The sequence below is a fragment of the Neopsephotus bourkii genome, unplaced genomic scaffold (genome assembly GCF_033783945.1).
Source record: "Neopsephotus bourkii isolate Nb327-2 ecotype Australia unplaced genomic scaffold, CSIRO-AGI_Nbou_v1 NB_855, whole genome shotgun sequence".
NCBI lineage: Eukaryota > Metazoa > Chordata > Aves > Psittaciformes > Psittacidae > Neopsephotus > Neopsephotus bourkii.
In genome coordinates this window covers 106,040-128,576 of record NW_026901351.1, presented here as the reverse complement: position 1 = coordinate 128,576, position 22,537 = coordinate 106,040, and the positions used below count along the sequence as shown (strand labels likewise).

The window sequence follows — 22,537 nt, the reverse complement described above, 5'->3', positions numbered from 1 at the left end:
TGGCAATTTGTGCTTCCTAAAGTCTACCCAGTATGAATGATCCCCTCACTCCCTTACTCAGGACTAAAGGAATCATTCTGTAGTAAAGGCAGCCAAAAAAAAAAAAAAAAAGAAAAAAAAAGGAGAGATCTATATCCAAGAAGAGGTGTTATTAGCTAAGAGCGGCAATAACAGGTGGAAAGAGAACAAGAACTGTTTCTTTCTTGTCTTTCATTAACTGTGTGTATTTATAAACAGACTGGCCAGCTCTGCTTGCCATTTTTAGCCATAAAGGGAGTTGGGTCAAGGTCTGTCAGCATGATGGGCCTTGCCTTCATTTAGACTGGAGATCTTTTCAAAGATTCTTTTAATAGAGAATGAATATTTTAAAATTCACAAGCATATGCACTCTTTAAACTCCATTTTTCTGATTTCTAATGGCTGCCTTGTTAGCAGGAAGGACTATTATACGGTGTTCAGCATCCTATTGCTCACAAAGCTAAAGATCAGTCCAAATGCTGCATGCAAAGGAATATTTAAATTCATATAGTGATTCAATAAAACCCAACCAACAACCAACCAAAAAAGCAAACCCCAACAAAACCAAGCCCCACACATGCACACACACAGAACTAGGGCAGCTTATTTCACAAAACAAAAAGGACAGAAAAAGGCAGCTCAATATTTGTTGCTTTAATATTGTAAGAGGTTCACTATTATTTATGCTCTCAAGAAAGGCAAGCACCAGCACTTAACAAGCACCATGCCTTTCTCCCAAACCTCACATCCCAAACCACCCTAGGGTACAATATCATGAAATCCAAAATGTGCACGGGTTCTGCACCTTCTCCAGAGACACCTGGCAATAGCTATGGCCAAAAGAGGGGACTGGACTGCAGCATTAGTCCTAGGTAAAAAGCTACTCTAATATTTCAGACCTTCCAAATTATTTTAAACAAAACCAGCAAGAGATACTTCAAATATATTAAAAAAAAAACCACCAAAAAAAACAAACAAAAAAAAAACCAACCAAAACAAACTCACCATTCCAGAAACTAAGAGCTATCTCCTAGATCCAAACTATGTCATTGCTCAAGACATCAGCACTGTTGAAGGAGCACTTATTCTTGCTCTGGCTTTGGAAAACTCCAGTGTGCTCAGGGTTCAGGTAGGTGCTGTGAGCATACCTGGTGAACCTCCCTCTTAGGGGTGCTGAGCAATGCCTGCTGGAATGTGCAGTCTAGCACATGCCTGGCAACACTTGTTCAGACAGACAGGAGGGAGTGATGGAACTACATTACCCATAATTACCTTCATCTGGTTTATGTTTACACCTGAAACCAGAAGAGGTGGTGTGGAAGTTTCGCCTTAGGGAGGAAAGAAGCATGCAGAGGAAAGAAGGAAGTGTATGCTGCTGGAAGAGAGAGTTAGGGTTTCCTACTTTCAAACTCCATGTTGCAGATACATTTAATTGCTGCGAGGTGAGACAAAGGTGTTTTCCTGTTAGAGGACAAGGTTAGAAATAATTAGATTTATGAGTAATGAATACAGTGACCAAAACTGTGAACCTGTATGACCGGTTTGGCCATCATTGTGCATGTAAGAGAATCAGAAATCTGGATATGAGAAAGCAAATGAAGGAAGGGTGGCAACAGCCTGAGAAGTCATCTACAGAGGAGGGAAAGCAGAGACATTTGGATAGGGGGGCTGGGAGAAATTCCTTTTCAGACCCATGAGCTTGAGGAAATAGCAAGCCTTTCCAGACACTATATTATAGAGGCTTTTTTTCTCAGTGATTTCAGCATTTTGCAGGATAAAGTTGGTAAAGATTAGAGGGATGAAGATTATAACGTCAGAGAGATAAGATAAATGGTCTTTGTGCTAGGAATGTCATGGGGAGTTGGAAAACAATTTATTTGCCTATGTTGTTGTTACTTGCTACCTGTGATTTTTGTGGCACTTAGGACCCACAGCTGAAACCCCCCTTTGATGAAAAGAAGCTTCACAGGCTTTCTAAGTCTGTCTCCAAAAAGCTGAAGTATATTTCAACCAGAATTAAAAAAAAAAAAAATGGAGAAAGGCAGACTCGGTGTTCTTTGTAGGGGAGATAGAATCAATATTGGTGGGCAATTTCCACCTAATAAGCTACCTGCCATATAAGTGGTTTTGTTTGACCAGGGCTGGTAGCTAAGTGGAGTGAAACTCACCAAATAGTTTCATCTGGAAAAAAATGAAGCGCCAATACCATTTCAACTAAATGGTCAACATGTTGCAGTTCTCCTTCAGAGAGACGAAGGCCTTCCTTTGCCCTGATCTAGAAAACAGCCTTCTCACCTGATATGTGACAAAGGTGAAAAAGAGATGGCCTGTCTCCAAATGCTTAACCAGCTAGATATACTGTTGAGAGAGCACTGTCCTGATGTCAGAAGCAGGAGAATAGAGAAACACAGCAAGATTATTCAGTTTCTACTACCAGTTACAGAAAAATTAAGTCTACTCCCACTGCTTCTCAAAAGGTGCAATTTAGAAATTTGAGACCTGAAAGAGAATGTGTAGGACAGATAACGCCCTGTCAGACACCAGAAGTGAAACATTTCCAGATACACTTACTGGCTTACTCGGAGCTGTAAGTAAGCTGGTGTTTATTTTTTGTCATGGGTTTCTTTTTTGGGTTTTTTTTTGTTTGTTTGTTTGTTTTGTTTTTGAGGTAGATACTGTCTTATCATGTGCCTCTACTAACAGGAATAGCCCAGACCAGTTGAAATTTCTATACTGATATAATAATAAAGTAAGATTAGGGTGTCTTAAATTCTAAATTTCAGCCCCTTTTCTGTCATCTCAGACTACTCCTTAAAATTTTAATTTAAATAAGATACTTTTCCCCAGATTTCATTTCTCTGAATGGGCCATTAGCTCATCGCAGAAATGTTGGTTCCCAGTAGACCTATTTTCAGAGCCCAGTAGACCTATTTTCAGAGCCAGATGTTTTGTACAGTACATTCTTTTGATTCAAAGAATAATTAAAAAATATTCAGTAGTGTTTTACCTTAAACAGAAAGACTTTAAGTTTAGGCTGATGATTTTTAACACACCCTTTATAGGGGTGAATTAGACCTCAATCAATCTAATAAACTTCTCAACTCTTTCTCAGCTAGAAAATCACTATAGAAGATACTTGTAGCTTGGTGGGACCCTGCTGATTCACATAATAGCATCTGCAGGATTTCAGTTCACATCTGGGCCTCAGGAAGGGTCTTGAGTATTAACAGAGTCTATCTGGGTTTTCTCTACAAGTGTGACCAGTTATTAGTTCCCACATTTCTATTAAAGTCTGCAACTTCTGTCTTGTTGCGTAACAAAGTTTACCCTGAGGGCATCTAAAATGGGTGTCTGAAAGACAGCGCTGCATGCTCTACCTCTCCAAAAACAGATCTGACCAGTCAACTTCCGTTTCCAGACTCCATTAAAACCCATACTCTGCAACAGCTTCTCTTTGAACATCATTTGATGAGACACTGTGGTTTTCTGCAGTTTGACTCATTTTCAAATCAAAGGCCTTCAGAAAGCAAACTGACTGTTAGGCCTTAGAAATGCTAAGTAGTATGTGGACAGTTAATTTTGTGTGTTGAATTAACTGCACTGTTTTCACATGGGGGAAACCCACATGCTGTACATGGAGACAAAAGCAATAGCAGATGCTTACAGGCTCATTTGGCAATATTTTACACATTTTTTGTTTGCTCAATCCACTTTTTGGATATGTTTGTCATTGAAATGAGTGGAACTTGGAAAGGAATATTTTGGGACAGAAGTGGGACCTATGAGGTAAATTTTGAGATGGAAAATTTGGAAGCTGGAAACGTGTAGGAAACACTGGATGAAAGCTGGACATGATGGGTCAGTATGCTTGAATTCAGCAACTATTATAGTGACAGCAGAAAAGCTGATCTGCAGCAGCTAAGGCTGCCACTCACTTTGGAAGTGGGTAGATGCCACCAAACCACATCCTCTGGCTTTCGCAACATTACTGGTAGTGGTGGCAGGATCCTGGAAAGCTTGGGAGCTGTCCTGGGTTCAGCAGTAGCAGTCATTTTTCTCCTTCTCAGTAGCTGGTGCAGTACTGTGTTTTTGACTTTCAGCCTGGTAATATCACTGATAACACCGATGTTTTTAGTTACTGCTCAAATGTTTAGTCTGACCAAGGACTTTCTGAGTCTCATGCTCTACCAGGGAGGAGGGGAAGCCGGGAGGAAGCAGGTAGGGCACCTGATCCAAACTGACCAAAGAGGTATTCCACACCACAGCACATCATGCCCAGGATGTAAACTGAGAGATACCCAGAAGGACTGGTTCACTGCTCTGGTTGGGCTGGGTATCGGTCGATGGGTTGTATCATGTTCTGTTCCCTTGTTATTTCGCTTATCATTATTATTATTATTGGTGGCAGCAGTAGTGGTTTTGCATTATACCTTAGTTACTGGACTGTTCTTATCTCAGCCCGTGGAACTCACATTCTTTTGATTCTCCTTCCCATCCCTCCAGGAGCGGTGGGGAGGGAAGAAAGGGGGGAGTGAGACAGAGACTGTGTGGCTGATTTATGGCTGAGCTTAAACCATGACAGGAACATAAACAGTCACATTCTGGACTGATATAACAACATATATGGGAAGTCGCAGCCATGTCTTCACTTCTCATTGACTACATTATGCACTTTCCATTTCAGTGACTTTTTTCTTTTTTGTTTGTTTGTTTAAATAACTACATATTTTAACAGTGAGACCTAGAAATGTTTGCAGAGGCAAAGGGGTCACTTACATTTACAGAAAGAACGTATTTTATTTGCCTGCAACAGATTCAATAGCTGGGGCAGAAAGTAGCATAACTTTTTGGACCTGATCTCAGTTTTGCTGCAGTTCTCATCAGAAGAATTATAAACACCCAGGCTTTAGTGTACGTTACATATTGTTCTCATCCTGCTTTTTTCAGTTGTTCTTAAAGCTCATGAGAAAACAAATATGATACTGCTGCCCATCAAACCATTAGAAGAGAGGCACCATAAACCTTAGGCTATGTGACAGTCACCTGTACAATTATTTCCAATAAAAATTAGCTGTGGCCACTACACCATAATTTATGCATGTGTGTGAGAGAAAATAAGGTACAATGTCAGGCCATTCTGGATGTAAAGAAGCCACTCAGAAGTGGTCACATACATATGTTTTTTCTCCCCCACACTCTCTACCATGGAAAAACTTTCATGGCAGGTTATATCCTGGCTGAAGATGCTTACATCTGGGGTAGCAGCTTACACATACCTCCAAATGAAATAACATTTAATAACCAAGAGGTGTGGGGGTGAAAACTGAGTTTCTGCCATGTCTATGATAGAAAATATTTAATAGTATAGTTATGCTGGCAAAAGCAGTTTGACTGGTTTTACTGATTTCAGAACGCTACGTGTAATCTATACTGGCAAAAGCACATAATCTGCCAGATCTGTGTCTACATTAGGGCTGTTGCCAGTATCAAATGCCACCAGAAATCACATTCCTAAGGGACATTACTTCAGTTAACAGAAGTTTCTAATGCAAAACAGGCCTTACAAACACTAAGGACTACTCCACCCAGGCAGGCAAAACCACCTTTCCTGATAAATAGTGAACTAAAGCAATTGGAACCTTGTACCTGGTTTCTGAAGGGCAGGATGCAGTTCTGGGCAATGTTAAATGTCAGAAAAACAACTCAAAGCATGTTGTATCCTCAGCACTTCAACTCTAACACTTTAGCCCAGGTGAAGACTTGGTTTTAAAAAAAAATAAATCTGTGGCATCGCATTTTAATGAGCACATAGAACTTGTGGCAACAGTACCACAGTATGGGAAACTACAGCCAAAGTCAGCAGCAAAAATATATACTGAAACTGCTGAAGGCAATAGACCAAATTGAAACACTGTGCAGCACAGAAGTTAGCAAGGAAGATGTAATATTGAGCAGCAGAAGCTATATCTGTATTTATTATATCTACTTATACTCTGAAAAAAAAATTACATTTGAATCAGTTCTTCATGGTGAGCTGGACCAAGGACTTAAATTTGTTTTTAAAAAAAAGATGGGGGGACATACCACCCAGAAAGTCCTAGTGAAAATACAGTTGTTCTGATTTGCATATGTCAACAACTCAAGGAAAATCATTGGTTTCCTCAAATATTCATCTTAGTGAAGGAATGCGTATACCATACACATATTCTGAACATTATATTTAAAAGTTTTATCTTTCCTAATTAAAACTTTAAAGAGGATCATTCAATCATGACATTAATATGGGTAAGTAGCTGGCAAATTGAACTGAATGGTGAGCATATGGTTGCCAAAGGGGACTTGGAGTAAGGGCTCAGAAAGTATTAGAGACATATCTCTCTTGAAATAGCCAGTGGGCTGTAACTTGTGCCCTAGGGAAGGACTCTCAAGATGTCTATTGTAGCATGAAAATATTTGTTTCCTTTCTATAACTAAGCTGTTTCACTTGGTAAATTGGTAGATTAATTTATGCAAATTGTGCTCATTAAATTATTTCTTCTTGTGGTTACACCATTTTCACTATGTTGCTATCAAACCTCTCTCTCCCACAGATGAATCTGCTGCAGTCTGCAGGGAATGTTTACGTACTCTATTCCCACAGAGAAAAAAATAGCATGTGATCTCAAAAGAAGGAAAACAAATCTGTCTTGAGCATGCAAGCCTACCACCTCCGTCAGTAAGACACAGGCAAAGACCCCAGGTAACGTTTTGCAGAGAACCGTCCCGCAGTGATGCCTCCAGATCCAAGGCAGAAGTAGCAGTAGATGATAGGGCCACATAGCACTTACTCCTGTGCCATTAGACTGGGCAAAAGAAAACATCTTTCAGGTTAGGAAAACCCTATTTTTGTCCAATTTCCTCATTAAATCCCACAAACTCATTAAGAAGGATCATTTCATTTACATTGCACATTACCAAGGAAAATGTTCCATATGACAGTAAAGAAAATTCTGCATGTGGGAGCAGCAAGACAAAATAATGGGGTTCAGGAAAAAAACGTTCATGTCTTACAGTAATGAGCAGTAAGGCAAGAAAAACAATGTTCCATCTCAGAAGCTTTTCTTATATTGTGTTTCTGTAAATTATTAGTACACTGTATCAGCCACACTTGGATAGAAAATAATTGATTACTAGAGGTGAAGCAAGTAAGGTCTTTTTAGTTGTTGTTTTTAGCCAAATTTCCTCAGGAAACAAGGTCTATACAATCATGCCAAGCCTGCCCAAGACTGACTGATACCCGATGCCACCAATTTGTGGATCCATTAACCAGTTCAGCTTAATGCAGGGACAGAAATTTCAAAAACGGTAGAATGTTGCAAGATTTATGAAAAGGCCCATCCAAGTAAAATAGAAAGTTGAGCATCTCTATGAAGGAAAAGTTACTATTGTATTAAACCTCAGAGAATCACAGAGAAAACAACAAATGAAAGAGGGACTTCTATCAAAGCACAAAATCCAGAGGTTTCCTTTTTTAACAGTTTAAAATCCAGTTCAAAACACAAATTCATGAGAAATTCAGCTCCAGGAGATCCTCTTGCTCACAGGAATACATTTTTATTATGGCTAATCAACATCCACACACAAAAAAACCCAAAACAAAACAAAAAAAAAAAAACTTATGTGCATTCATACAACATAGACAGATTCAGAATCTGAGCTCACTGCAGATCTTAAGCAGCCCTGCTGAATTAGGTAGCAGGTGGATAGCTTTGACCATATAGGTTGTCAACATGGACCAGTTTTTCAGCAATGAGTATGTTAAGCACTTGAAAATCTGGCCACTGTTACCTCACTGGGAGTCAGGAGATACCAGATACTCTTGAAAGTCAAGCTTTATAGGTGACTATATTGAAAGCAGGTGCTTCTGAAAATTAGATTTGAGCTGCCAGGGAAGAGCTGAGAAGTATATTTTTGCACCATTACAAACTTAAAACTGATTGTCTCCATATTAGATAGGGATTGAACACTAGCACAAATAAAAGGAGTTTCATGTCTTTTACATGAAACTTTAAAGCTGAAAGTAAGTATCTACTAGCTGTGGATTTTTCCTTTTACTTCAGATTGATAAAAATGCAATTTTGGAAGAGCTTAAACTTTGTGTGCGTGTTATACCAACTTACCCATTTGAATAATTATTTTTCAAATATCTATCAATTACAGTATACTTATAACTTTTACCTATAAACCAACTATTCATCCCTTTAGCAGACTGTATCTCCACCAATATAGGCACTAATAACCCGTGAAAAACTAGGGCCCAAATTAAGTGTTTTTTTCATTCTAAAGTGAGAGTTGTTTGTTTCTGTTGTTTTTTTTTTTTTCTCCAGCTGAGAACATTTCCTCAGTTCAGTAAAAAATATTTCTCCTATTTTAAGTTTAGTAATGCTTTAGTCTGTGTTTAATAATACACCTAAATATAACTGATTTGCTGAACTCTGGTCTAAAAAGGAGCTAAATAGCAAATTAGGAGTGAAGCTGTAAATGGAGCTGAAGGGTAACTTCTAGCCTCTTCTTGTAATCACCTGGCACCCTTAATCACAGTATGTTGCTGCTCACTATGATGTTTCCATGAAATGGAGTCTATTACAATAAGCCAGAAGACTGCATATTTCTGCAATAACTGAAGCAATAATCTAGATCTACTACATTTTTAACCTATCATACCTGATACCTTATGTCTAATACCTTAGCTATTCATTACTCATATTTACTGTGTGGTATTATCAGATAAAGAAATATAAAGATTTCCTTTCAAATGTTGCATACAACTAGAAATATGAGTTAGGGTTTGCATAATATCTGTAGCATGAAAAACAATTTATGTTTAAAACTACCATAGAATTGCATAACAGACATGGACTGATAAAATTTTATTCATCAATTACTTACACACCATTTTCATAGATTAAAAATACGCAGGTTTTGGTTGCATTTTTCATCTATTTTCACAGAATCACTGAATCTTTGGAGTTGGAGGGAACCTCTGGATATCATCCAGTCCAACCTCCCTGCCAAGGTAGGGCTACCTAGGGCAGGTTACACAGGAACATGTCCAGACAGGTTTTGAATGTTTCTAGAAAGGGAGATTCCACAACCCTCCTAGCCAGCCTCTCCCAGTGCTCTGCCACCCTCAATTGTAAGGAAGTTCTTCCTCATGTTGAGGTGAAACTGCCTTGTGTTTTAGCTTATGGCCACTGCTCCTCATCCTATCAGTGGGCACTAACAAAAAGAGCCTGGCACCATACTCCTGGCACCCACCTTTGGGATATTTATATGTATTAATGAGATCCCCTCTTAGCCTTCTTTCCTCTAGACTAAACAGTCTCAGCTCCCCCTGTCTCTACTCATAAAGCTCTAGACCCTTGATCATTCTTGTGGCCCTCTGCTGGACTCTCTCCAGTAGCTCTTTGTGTTTCTTGTACTGAGGAACTTTCTTCTGTTATCCAGCAGGATCAACTAGAGAGAGAGAGAATCATGTCCCAGTGCAACCCAGGATTCCATTGGTCTCCTGGCCACAAGGGCACACTGCCAGCTCATAGTCAACTTATCATCCACCACTATTTCCAGGTCCTTCTCAGCTGAGCTGCTCTCTACTAGGTCAGCCCCTAATCTGTACTGGTACTTGGGGGTCTTCCTCTCCAGGGGCAGTACCTTACACTTGCCCGTGTTGAACTTGATGATAATTTGATCATACTTACTTTTTTATAGTGGCTCCAATCAGTTAACTTCTACTATGCCTTTGTTACAGATCCGAGATACAGAACTGCAGCTATGAGCTCTCACTATCTGGAAAAAGGCACTCTGTTTCTCACCATCAGGTACTTCAAGCAGGGGAAAGATTTTATAACAATGCAAAGCAAAACGAAGGTGAACTAAAAAAAAAAAAAAGCCCACACCACTGATAAAGAAACTGTTCAGCTGTGTAATCACTCAGTTGTTCAATTAGGTTTCTGAGTCATCAAAATATCAGTTAAACTTGTTGTTGATGTCATTCTGATGCATATTTAACTGTGTGTTTAGGTGTTTTGCTCATTAGGAATAGCATTATCATACTTATATTGCATATGTATATGTTTTTGTCTGAGCTGGAATCTAAGCTCTAGAGTACTTACCTGTCAGCTCCACAAGCAACTGATTTTAGCCAGACACTGTCACCAACCTGGTAATACCGTCTCACTTTTTAATAACTGAGATATAATTTCCCAAATGCTTTAAAAGCACCCACCTGATCTGCAAAGCACTATTTCTAGAGCCAAAATCTTCATATAGCAAGGAATTTCTGGTGCACAGTGAGCACACCACACTTTCTCTCAATGCAAACTGACATCGCTCCTTTCAGGAAAGGCCTGTCAAGGCAAAACCAGAACCCAGATTTAACTCCCAAGTGACATCACATGGCTAATCAGAAGCACACCTAATGCCTCTGAGACCTTCATAAATGGTCTTTAAGGTTTTATACTAAAAGGGAAGATAATTTATGGCTACTTCAGAAGCAATAGGGCCAGAACACAAGAGCATTTCAGCTGAAAAGCCACTCCCAGACTGGCCAGGAACAGGTGCTCTCACCTGTGGGTCCTGGTACATAAAAGAGATCCTCTTACTTGATAATATTGTCAACTGCCTCTGATTAGCATAATGGCTGTAATTAATGCTGGTGCTACCAGAGCAGTGTGTGCTTATACATCAGCTCTCCACCCACCAGCAGCTGAGCGCTCCCTGTATGTACCAACATTTTCACATTGAGACTGCTAATATTTGAATAATAGTAATTCAAGAAGACAATATTCTGACCGCATTGTCTTTTAATATAATGTTTCTCTTTGTTTACTCTTTTAAGACTTTCAAAAGTTCTGTATAAAAATTATTTGCCAGCTTAGAGAAAACCTGCAAGGTGTAATATGATTTAAGTAGAGCAAATGCTGAGTATGCAGTTATAAAAAAGAAATAATGCCAGATCTTCAGCTGCTATTAATCAAAACTCTGCTGAAGCAAAGGGAGTAATTCCAGTTTACATTTTCTGAGGATCCAATTTGTACATTTACCACCAAAGCTATTAAACACAAAACATCACTTCAGCACACTATGTCCCTCTTAACTGAAAGCTGTGGAAATAGGACCATATTTTGTTTCAAGGTGTTTATGGGACCTGTTCTGGAAGGCAGGTTCCTGCAATGTACTGAATATTTTTAGTGCTGACTGGCTAAAGGGAGTGCTTACTCAGAAATTTTACAAGGTTCATTCCTGCTGCCTTCATTTTGAATGTAATGATTTATCTTCGTTGACACCTGCAGTAGCAGGATAAGATCAAATAATGAACTGCTTTAAACTTCTTCAAATTGCATGGGTGATTTCAAGGAAATATTTTCTAGCAAAATAATACAACCAATGCTTAACCTGGCATCTTCCAGTGTCATAACAATTCCCTTTGGCTTTTACAACTAATGCAGTGAGGAAGCTGTGATTACTCAGGGGTAATGAAATTCCAGTTCTGCACCAAAGCTAATTGTGGTGTTAACAGCTGCAACTTCGCTGACTTCAGCCAACTTTGAGTTGAGACCATCAGCGATGCTGCCCTGTGGGTGGAAGTTCAAGTAGGAACAGCAAATAAAAATGGCTGTAAAGCCATCTCAAAATATAACAACAAAAACTCCCTAAACAGTTCCATCTCAGTAAACACACACACAAAAGTTAATCTATAAAGTAAGATGATTTTGAATAACAGTTTGGATCACAGAGGATCCAAGATGATCCCCTCTACAATTGCTGAAGGCCAAGTTTAAAAACATATATAGAGTAGTGATGCTGGTATGCTTCAGTAAAACTTCCAGAGTATGGTAAGTAAGAACTGCTCATAAATATTTACCTATTTAAAAAAAACTACATTTTTTCTACTCTCTTCATGGGCTTAGTTTACTGGAATTTTGGACTTAATTCCTATATAAATAAATACTTTTTGGAATAGGGGCTCATTATCTCACTTATTAATAACGGACAAGTTTAGTCATAGTAAATACTATTCATTACAATGTTAATCTTTTAAATATGAGGGAAAAGAACAACTTACAAATCTGTAAAATATCCAGAGAGTGATCTTCCTGACAAGCACCTTGAAGTGAATTCTTCAGCACCATCTGCAAGTTGTAAGTCGTCATTTTTTCCCCTCATAAACATGTAAAATCATATACAAATTCAGTCATGATTGTTAAATTGTGGATCAAGGCCACAGTTCATTATAATGAAGACAGTACTTAAACATGTCCACAAAGAGCATTCCTTATTGGTGCCACCAAGTCTGTTCTTACTGCATTCACTGATGTTGAAAACAGATTGTATTGGTGGCTGATTGAACAACTGTATGTATATCTGGTCTTTCTCAACCAATCTCACTCTGCTGATACTGTCTCACAAGATATGAACTACCTGTCACACTTCACACACTGAGAGACTGAAGCTCATACACGTGACTCCAGTCTCTTACTCTTCTGCAGCCTGAGCCCCATCTCCTGCACTGGCTATTCAGTGCCTTTGCTCTGGTTCTCTTACTGCTATTTATTTTCTGACCAGTTGCACTTGGAGTGTTTGCTTACAGAGAAGGGGAGTGTGCTGGATTGCCCCATATGGAATGACTTCTTCCAGGACTCATTTCCCTGGTTAAAATAGCATTACTTTGATGCCAAACCCTTTGACTCAGGTCTCAAACTCAAGATCCCCTTTCCGTCATCCAGAATCTTCCTCATGCATTGAAGCAGATGGATCTTGAAAATAAACATAATAAATAAATAAATAAATAATAATAATAAAGCTGGGAAATCAGTCAATCAGTTTCAATGATAACCACCCATCCAAAGCATGTCTCCTTAACATGCTTCTATTAAGGCTGACATCATTATAAGTGTGCAGATCTTATATAATTGGTGCCTTTTCTGTTCAGTATTTGATTGACTGCTGGATATTGGGAAATTTATTTAGGAGCCAATGCAAAAGTCATAAAATACTGTGATGAATCTGAGTGTCTAGTTTTATTTGTCAGCCATGCTTTCTCTGGAGCTTTCTTCTTCCCTGGAATCTTAGGCATCTCCGAGAATTTCTAACTTCACATCTTTTTGGTGGATTTGTCTTATAATATAACCCTTGGCAAATTATTTCTGCCAAAATATCTGTGGCAGTTCAGAAATTACACTCTTCACAGGTTTTTATCCTTGCTTCTCCTCCAAGGATTCTGTAGCTAAAGTTCTTATAACATATCCAATGAATGCTCCTCATTGCATACATATCTAAAATTGTATAATGAAAAACCTCCTACTGCAGCCCCATTTTGCCATTTGGATTACAAGGTGTTAATCTTTGCTTGATATCTTATTTGTAGATTTCAGCAACGTGAGTGTAAAAAAGTAAGATTTGCCTTCTTTTGCAAAGGTCTACCCTCCCTGGAATTTTTCTATATAATTAGTATGAATGAAGATGATTTTTAAAACTCACAATACTTTGCAATCAATTAAAACAATCATTTTAGATTCTCTCTTTGCATGTCTCCCAGTTTTCCTATTGCAACATGTTCTCATCAGTTTAGAAATTAAAACCAGTGCTTCTCCAAATGCATGCTATCCTTTTGGTCAAATTCCTTATTATGTCATGATTACTCTTCTTTATTTGGCCTGAAAAATAATATCCTATTTGTATAATTGAAATTAAATTTGATAGTTTGGTTAAACATCTACAGGGACATCACATACAATAGCAGTATTTATGCAATCTGAAGCTGTGCCAAATTCCAAGCATGGGCATTGTAAGAGCCCTTGCCAGCTCCATTTTGATACCTATGCTAAACTTTCCATGGTACTGGTGTCCTTGCAGAAGTTTCCATGACAGTCGTTGAGCCTCATGACTGAATAAAATATTGTAACTTTACCACTCCAACTACTTCTCCACATTGAGTAATCTTTTGGACTCTGTATGAACTTTCTTTCATTATCCATCTATGCTTGAATAAAATCAGTTGCTTTTTCCTGGGGAGGTTTGCATTTCATCAGCCATAATTGGATACTGTTTACAAGAAACCATAGCAAAAATAGCCCTCACAGACTCAAGATCCATAATTTCTGTTGTCTAATTTTGAGTAACTGGAATTCTGCATTTGTTTTGATCCTTTTCCAGCTGTTATAAAATACCAGGATCACATCTGCTTGCAAAAAGCAGTTGAACTTGAGTTGCACCCAGCTTCTGAGAGTCAGGCATGTCTTCAGCTTGCTCAGTACAGTGATCTCGTGGTGCAAATCTTTGTCTTGCAAGATGATTAATACTATTTATAATTTTGTACCATTTAAATTAAATCATTTGCCCTTTTTCCTTCTTTCTCCTGTGAATACTGAAAACTTACCAAGTCACCATCATTCTTTGTGATTCCTTGTAGAGTAAGAGCTTTGATGCCTCAGACTTCTTTTCTGATTAGGGGACCAAGGCTAAGTAAATGTTTCTTCTGTGTAGGTAATCAGAGGTTATTCACAATCAAAAGCTGCATAATCACAGAGATGAAGCTCATTGTCACAGACTTCAAAAGAGAAAACCTGAAAAATCTTCAAATTACAGTGAGCAGAGGAAAGATTTCATTTCTCAGAGTTGCACAGAAAGAAATGCTTCAGTGTCCTCTGATGCAATGTTTCAGCTGTTTTCCTGGGATTGAGCACTATTAATGTTTCTGATGCTGATAAGTATAGGCCATTATTACACCAAGAAAAATGTTTCACTTTATGTTAGAAACAGAATTCCGTTTTCTATTTAAGGCTTTTAAAATGTTTCACTTTAAATATATTTAATTTTATCTTCTGAAAAGTATCATACTTTCTAATTTTTTGTTAAACCATTAGTTATTACATTTCTTAAAATATATAGGCCTCCTGACAAATTGTTCAGTTAAATTCATGTTTACTTGTTAACTATTCTTTTAAAGTAATCTGAAATACAGCAGAATGATGAAGGGAGAGTAAGAAAGTTAGGTTCGTACTTATCCACAGAAGAAGACAGAAAAAGTACCTTTGTCTGCTTCTGAAATAACTAGTTGTAACCAGTTTGTTAAAGTGAATTTTAGAGAAAAAAAAGGGGGGGGGGGATGGAGAAAAAGCTTAAAAATATTTTGTTCCTTTTTTTTTTTTTTCCCAAAAAAAGACTGGCAAATTCACAAAAAAATACTTTTATTTTAAAATATTTTCAATAGCAAAAAGTAATTAAGCAGAGTGTTTGACTAAAACCTTTTGATCACTTTTCACATAAGGACCACAAGGTCCACCTTTTACTTCAGTGCCTTATATGAAGTTCCCAAATGACATTGGCCAAACTTTCACTAAGTATCAGCTTTTCTGTAATTACCACTTGCTCTCACTTCTTTCTTTTTTTGTTTTTTTTTTTCTTAAGCAGAAAAAGAGATGTATCTGATAAAAGAAAAAAACTTACTATTTATTTACTGTTGGAGATGTAGTACCAAATGCTTCAGGTTCATTTTCATAAGAAAGAGCAGTATTACCAGAACTGAAATATGTCCTTGTGGCTCTAAACATCAGCAAAATACTGATGAATCAGAGAGAAAGAAGTATGCTGCCAAATAATAATTTCAACAGAATATATTTTTGTTTATTTTAACTGAATAATTTGCTAGAGATAAAACACTGTTTTACCAAATCAGAGGACTAAGAAATATATTTCCATTAAATAAACAGAAATGAATTGTCCTTTCTTCATTCCATCACCAAGAACAGTGTGTTCCTAAAAACTAAAAAGCCAGGAGGCGTGTTTCAGGGGTTTGGGTCAAAATAAAAAATCTGGTTACATGCATGAAGTATGAAAGGAGTACTTTTCTCCCTATCCCTTTCCTTCCCCTTCTAATTTCTTTTAAAATTATCCTTTACTCAGTAAGTGTTCATCATGAAGACCAGCAGTAGCCGGCTTATAAAGGGTCAGAAAACTTTACGTTGTTCTATAAGTTCAGAAGTTAATAGAGGCTTATGTTTTGATTTTGAGTATTTGGTTTTTACTGCCATGTTTCTTAAGAAAACAAATGGTAATTTCAGCATGCAGAATGACTTTATGTATACCTTAAGAACTTTCTTGATATCTTTTCTCAATGTTGTATTTTCTATAAAGACCTTACCTCAGTCAGTCATCGGTCATTGAATTCACACTTTTCTGATGTCAGATATTTAAACAAAAAAAGTCTTTAAAATTACATTTCTACAGTAACAGACTATTTTTTGAAATTTACTATTCTGTAACAGATATCACATTGAAAGTTGAACAAAAAGTGTGATGAAGTGATTTTTATCCACATCAACTTACTTTCAGATGATTTGAATCAAGAGATTGTCAAATGTGATCTGTATATAAACGTCTGAAATCAGGGTTAACAGACATCTTGAAAACAAAAATCCTCTGCCATCTTTTACAAACATTTCTGCTGACAAAACACCCATGATTCATATTTTAAAAGCTTTGCAATAAAAAGCTGCTATAACAGGGCTCTATTCCACACGCACACACAAAATCCATTGCAAACTCATATTAGTTTGATAGTGGAATAATTCTATTCCAGAAGATCTTCTTTTGCCAACTCTTCCTTTACCCCCCCATGGAAACAGCAGATCTTTCCCCATGAAATACAGGCTAGAAACACAGTGTACTTAAGCACCAAAAAAACATGTGCATTTTCATAGAGCCTCCTTGTAACAGGATAATATAATTAGAAATAAAAGCATATTTTGCTTTTATTTATATTTCAGTCAATGAACTCACATTTTAAATGAGGGATTTATCCTTATCATTAGATGTTGAATTAAATATTATTGATGAGGAAAACAGAAGTGAAAAGGTTTATAAACCATTTTCTAAAACTTAGAATTTTCAAAACCTAATGAAGCTTTATTTTAGTTTACATAAATTCCTTTTAAATCTTACTTTCTGGATCAGTAATTAATATACTAAAAAGACTTGAGTCAGTCTATCACTGGATTACATATTCCAACTAGTAAGAAAATTAAGCAAGCAGATGTAATTCAGGCATGTTTGTGCCTTGCAGCTTTTGTTCCAGGAACAGAGCTTTTTAAGAGAGCAGCAGAGGGATGCTGCACACTACAATTGCTTTCAGGTGATGACCTTCAGAGCATCCTGCCACCTTTGATAAGCCATACAATTTGATATGCAGATATTTACTACTGAGGTTCTATCAGAAATAGTGCCAACAGAAAGTGAGGAAAGCATTACAGAAAAATATTAGCCTGGCATTCTTGGATGGGAAGCCTACTGAGAGTTATGAGATAGGTCTTTGGCAGATCCATTCAAGTGCAATCTTTTTCAGAGATATTATGTGGAGTGTTTTATCTTGGAGGGCAAAACAGATGATCACAACAGTTCCTTCTACCTTTACAATCTATGAAGATCAAGGATCCCATAAATTCCAGAAGAGTATTTAAGACACTGATATGGCCAAGACTGTGAAGAAGAGAATTTATAGAGCCAAGACTGGCCTAATGTGCTACAGCAACAAAGAGCAGGTCAAGGATGCTTTGTACTGAGAAAACTGTACTAACACAGTTGAAGGGCTTGGGAGAAAGGGCCAAAAGATGAAAGATGTAGAATGACTTGATAGTGCCATGTGATAACTTCAAACGTGTAAGAGGCATCAAGAAAATGCTTAGTTTGGAGCCTTCTCTTGACAATGTAGTTTTCATGCAATGATTACAGTAAGACAGATTTTAGAGTGTATTTTCCTTTTTTAAAAAGATCTGACAACCCATTGTAAAACCCATTGGGCTGAAGAGAACAATACACAGCTCTTACAAATACTTGAAAGTTGATTTTTTTGTATCAGTATCATGTTGAACATAATTTATCATTAGCTCCTTGTCATGGTTTAAGCCCAGCTGGCAACCCAGAACCATGCAGCCGCTTGCTCCCTCCCTCCTCTTCCTCCCCCAGCTCCCGGGGGGATGGGGAGGAGAATTGAAAGAATGTAACTCCATGGCTTGAGATAAGAACAGCCCAGTAGCTAAGGTATAACCACTACTGCTGTCACCGATAATAATGATAAGGGAAGTAACAAGGGAAGAGAATACAACCGCTCACCACCTGCTGACCGATATGCAGCCTGACCGAGCAGTGATCGAGCCCTTCCAGGTAAATGCCCCCAGCTTATATAGTGGGCATGACATGCTGTGGTATGGAATACCTCTTTGGCCAGTTTGGGTCAGGTGTCCTGTCCCTGATTCCTCCTGGCTTCCCCTCCTCCCTGGCAGAGCAAGAGACTCAGAAAGTCCTTGGTCAGAGTAAACATGACCTCGTAACAACTAAAAATATCAGTGTTATCAACGTTGTTCCCAGACAATAGTCAAAACCACAGCACTGCACCAGCTACTAAGAAAGAGAAAAATTACTGCTACTGCTGAACCCAGGACACTCGCCTACGTTATTTTTCTTTACAAGCAGTGTGAAACACAAGACGGTTTCTGCACAAGTCATGACATGGCTGTGGGCAAAGTGTGTGCTCTGAGGGCTTGTGGCAGCACTGACTGGCTGAAGCAACCTCATCAGCTTCAGTAGCCAAGGACGACAAGAGCAGAGTGTCAGTTGCCATGATACCACTATCATATTAAATGGAAATAATCAGTGGGTTTCATAAATGATGTCACCCAATTATCCAGCTGAAACATCGTTAAACACCTTTAAGTTATCAGAGTTTATGCATCCTTTTGCTTCTTTTTCAGTCATTGTCTTTGATGTTCAGACTGTGTGTTGTCTTAAGGGAGAAAGAAAAACTTTATTCTTGTTCCAGAGCAGCTTTTCTGTGTTTTCTTTTTGTAATACTGACTGAAAATAAACCTGTAGGGTTTATACTCGATAGCTGCCAGAAACACTGCGAAAAGGTGCTAGTGCTGTTCCAGAAAGCTTACAAAACCTGGGGGGATACCTGTTTCAGATCTGCATCTGCTCTGGTGTCTAATAATAATTATATTCCAGAAGAAAGCCAGAGAAAAAAAACAGGGGGAGAATGAAGACACTTTTGTGCCTGGTATGCTCCTTACTTGAGGAGCTGTAACAGGATCTTACAGATATTTGAGACCTGTTAATCGCGTGGGCCATCAGGATCTGGAAAGAAGTTGCCTCCTGAAACAGAGGTAAAAATACTTTGAAATCATGTGACTGTGCACAGAAAAAATCTTAACTACAATATTTCCTAACTTCTGAGCCCCCGATTTCGCAACATACACTTTCAGTGGAGGAGTGGGCATGCAGACCACCTCTTTACAGTCTTGATTAGGTGGAGAGAACACAATTTTCTTGTGTTTAATGGGATATTTGTCAGGCCTCTGTGGGATGTTAATTGTAACACCTTTACCTTATGCTAATGACTGTTGGGAGGAAATTATTTCTTTCAGGCTAAAAGTAAATGCTCAGGAAAATAGTTAAGATAGCCTTAATGCATGATTGGTTCCTGGTTATCCAGTAACTAAGGGTGATGAAAGCTCTCTAATGCTGTTCATAACAAGTGACTGTTATCAATCTTACAAGTCTCTCATGGAAAACCATCAGTCCTAGCAGCAAAATCTGACTTGTGTATATATATATTTCAATGTTCAGTATGACCAGCTATTGGCCACCAGTGGTCTGCAGACCACAGTTCTGGAACGTGTGCTATAAAATGCTGGCTAAAATAAACAGAGCTGCAAAGCACTGGGATTCCTCTGACCATCAATGGCAGGAAAAAAAAAAAAATTAAAAAAAAAAAAGGTTTGTTTTAAAAAAAGGTCATTGTGTACTTTGTACGGACAGTTTGTCACTTGGAAATAAGAAATACTGGTCTTGAAAGCTGATTGTTAACAAGTTAGGTGTTCCATTAAAATACCCCTTTTTCAATTTGAGTAGGGCTTGGAAACTTCTCCATTTACAGGAAAAGGTTTCCACTCCTAGCCTTGTTTTGCCGTCTTTCATCCTACCATCACACGTTTCCAGAGGTGTCAGTGCCAAAAAATGTCACAGTTGTCAGAGTTGCTCAAGGTTTTGAAGGCAGTGAAGTATAATAATACTATTTTGTATTAGGGGAACTCTTTGCTGTTTAAAGATCAGACTATGGATAAAATAAACTTGCTATAAAACTACTTTGTATGACATTCTTACTTTCCTTTCAAAATTGCATCAAATGAAGTAATAGGCAAAAGGATTTTCAGAAATTATTTAAATTCCAGCTTACTGTTGTCATTAGGGTGCAAAATAGTGCAGGGCTGCTTTACCTTGAAGAGAAGCTTTTGCTGTTCAAGCTGCCTGTCATCCAAGGGAGGAGAGACGACTGTTCCCAGCCATCTGGATGGCTATTCAGTCTGCAGCACAGAGCAAGGAGAAAAGTACATTATAATCAGGAGAATGAATATGAATAATAGCTTTAAAAATATGCCTGCCCAATATGTGTCTGTCAATGCAATATATAATTCACAGGCTGCCCCTCCAAAGTACAGCCTAGATATAAAATGAAAGTGAAAGATGCCACAGTCATTTGTATACTGCACAGCTCATTGCACAGCTACTATTACTCCTTTAGCTCAGCAGATTCAAAAGTGATTATAAACTCTCACAGAATTTAAAGGACCATATTTTAGAAGAGAATTAAGGTTACACACTTAGAAATGTAATCTTGTCTATTGGTAATATTGCTAGTTTGGAGCAGAATAGAAAGTGAATATGCTATTCACCTGGTGAATTAGTGTTTGTCATACAGGTAACCTACAGAATAACAAAGATTGTCGTGTAATTTTTAGCCCAGAAATAGTACTGTTCTGGGTTAAGGACAAAGGTAGCAAATAGTGGTGTCATTCTGGTCCTGAGAAAATTTGTCAAGCAAAAGTTTGGTGGTAGTTCTGCATAATTCTTATTTTTGCCAGCCTGTTAGTAAGAGGGGTTTCGGGAATCTCTTCTAGCATTATATTACCTAGCATATTACATATTGTGTGGAGGGCACTGAATCTGACACCTTTTTTTTAGATTCCCCATGTGACCTTAAATAAGTTATACTTTTTAACATAAGCTAAAACTGTTGGAAGGTCAGACCTTAACCTTGCTTCTTTATCTACCATTTTTTTGGCATGTAAAGTGCAGATAACAAGACTTTTCTACCTTACATGTCACACAAAAATACAAATTGAAAAATTTAATGCAATCAGATACTGAAGGCTTTTTTTAATAAAACTGCTATGAAGCATTCTACATGTAGTCTGCATATTTGTTCTTGCTGGGACAAATTATTAAATTATACAAACTATAATTATAGACTTGTTAGTCTCTGTCTTTGAAAGCAAGATACTGCCTGTAAATTGAGTTAAGATGCCAACTTGGAATTTAATATATGATAACTACTAACAAAATTAAGCTATTTTTAATTGTGACAAAGCTGTTTAATCAGATCATTTTGAAAGATCTAAAAAACAATGTAGGTCATTGTAAAGGGAAGATTGAGAATATGAATGCAAACATGAAAGAGTTCATATATCTCCCTTTTATCATGGTCCCAACAGAGCAAATTATTTTCTGCCAGACAGGCCATGGAAAACAGGTGTTTCAGGTGTATGCAACTGGGAGTGATTTTCCCCTGAAATTAATCCATATATGGAAAAGTAAGTACTATGCACAGACTTTCACATACTTATATGTGAACATAGAAAAGTACACATAGGTATGTGTATCCATCTTATACTAATTGAGAAAAGCCAGTAAAAAGCAAAAAAAAAAAAAAAAAAGGCAACAAAAAAAAAACTGTAAAAGATTTAAAAGTGACAGGCAAATTAAAAAGATGTCATTTCACGATTCTGGGAAGTAGAGCTTCGGCTCATTATTTTGAGTTTGACAGTAATTACTCTGTAACAGAAATAACATCAGTAGTTCTGTTTCTTGGGATATTGCCCAGGACAGAGTAATTCTGGAATCCATATTTTGTGGCAGAATTTTCTCACTTTTATTTAGTTTAAATTTATAATTCATTTGGAGTTTACCTACTGAAAGAACAGGGCCATATACATGTGCACAAACATATGAAGCGTATTTAATAATTAACTCAGCAAGTGGAAGATGAGCTGCAATTGACACCATCCCCCCCCCCCCCTTCATAGCTGTCAGACATAATGTAGATAGTTTATTATTTTTTCTTGGTGACTGTGATAAAGGACACACATGATCTTGCCTGAAGAGCCCATCCCTGAATGGCAAAAGGGTAAAAATAAGGATTTCTGATTGTAAGAACACAACATGCATACTCTTACAGATACACACACCACTTTAGCACATCACCAGCATCATTTGAAGAAATAAAATCCTGTTGTACTGCTCAAATTGTCAACTCTTTAACTCTAGATAGTGGTTTTAAGTCTCTAGTTCAGCAATCAATGATGTGTCAAATACCAAATTTCTGTATTTGTGTATGAAATAAACTGCAAAATATAATGACAAGCACCAA

General features: G+C 37.6%; 1 protein-coding gene across 1 annotated transcript in view; it reads right to left on the bottom strand.

Moving 5' to 3' along the window:
- Window positions 1-1,749, bottom strand: part of MACC1 (MET transcriptional regulator MACC1) — a 36,941-nt gene extending 35,192 nt beyond the window's left edge. Inside the window, exon 1 of the mRNA XM_061356419.1 lies at window positions 1,024-1,749. Coding sequence (XP_061212403.1) covers window positions 1,024-1,026 — 3 coding nt within the window. The 5' untranslated portion in view covers window positions 1,027-1,749. The remainder of the gene's footprint in view (window positions 1-1,023) is intronic.
- Window positions 1,750-22,537: the final 20,788 nt, after the last annotated feature.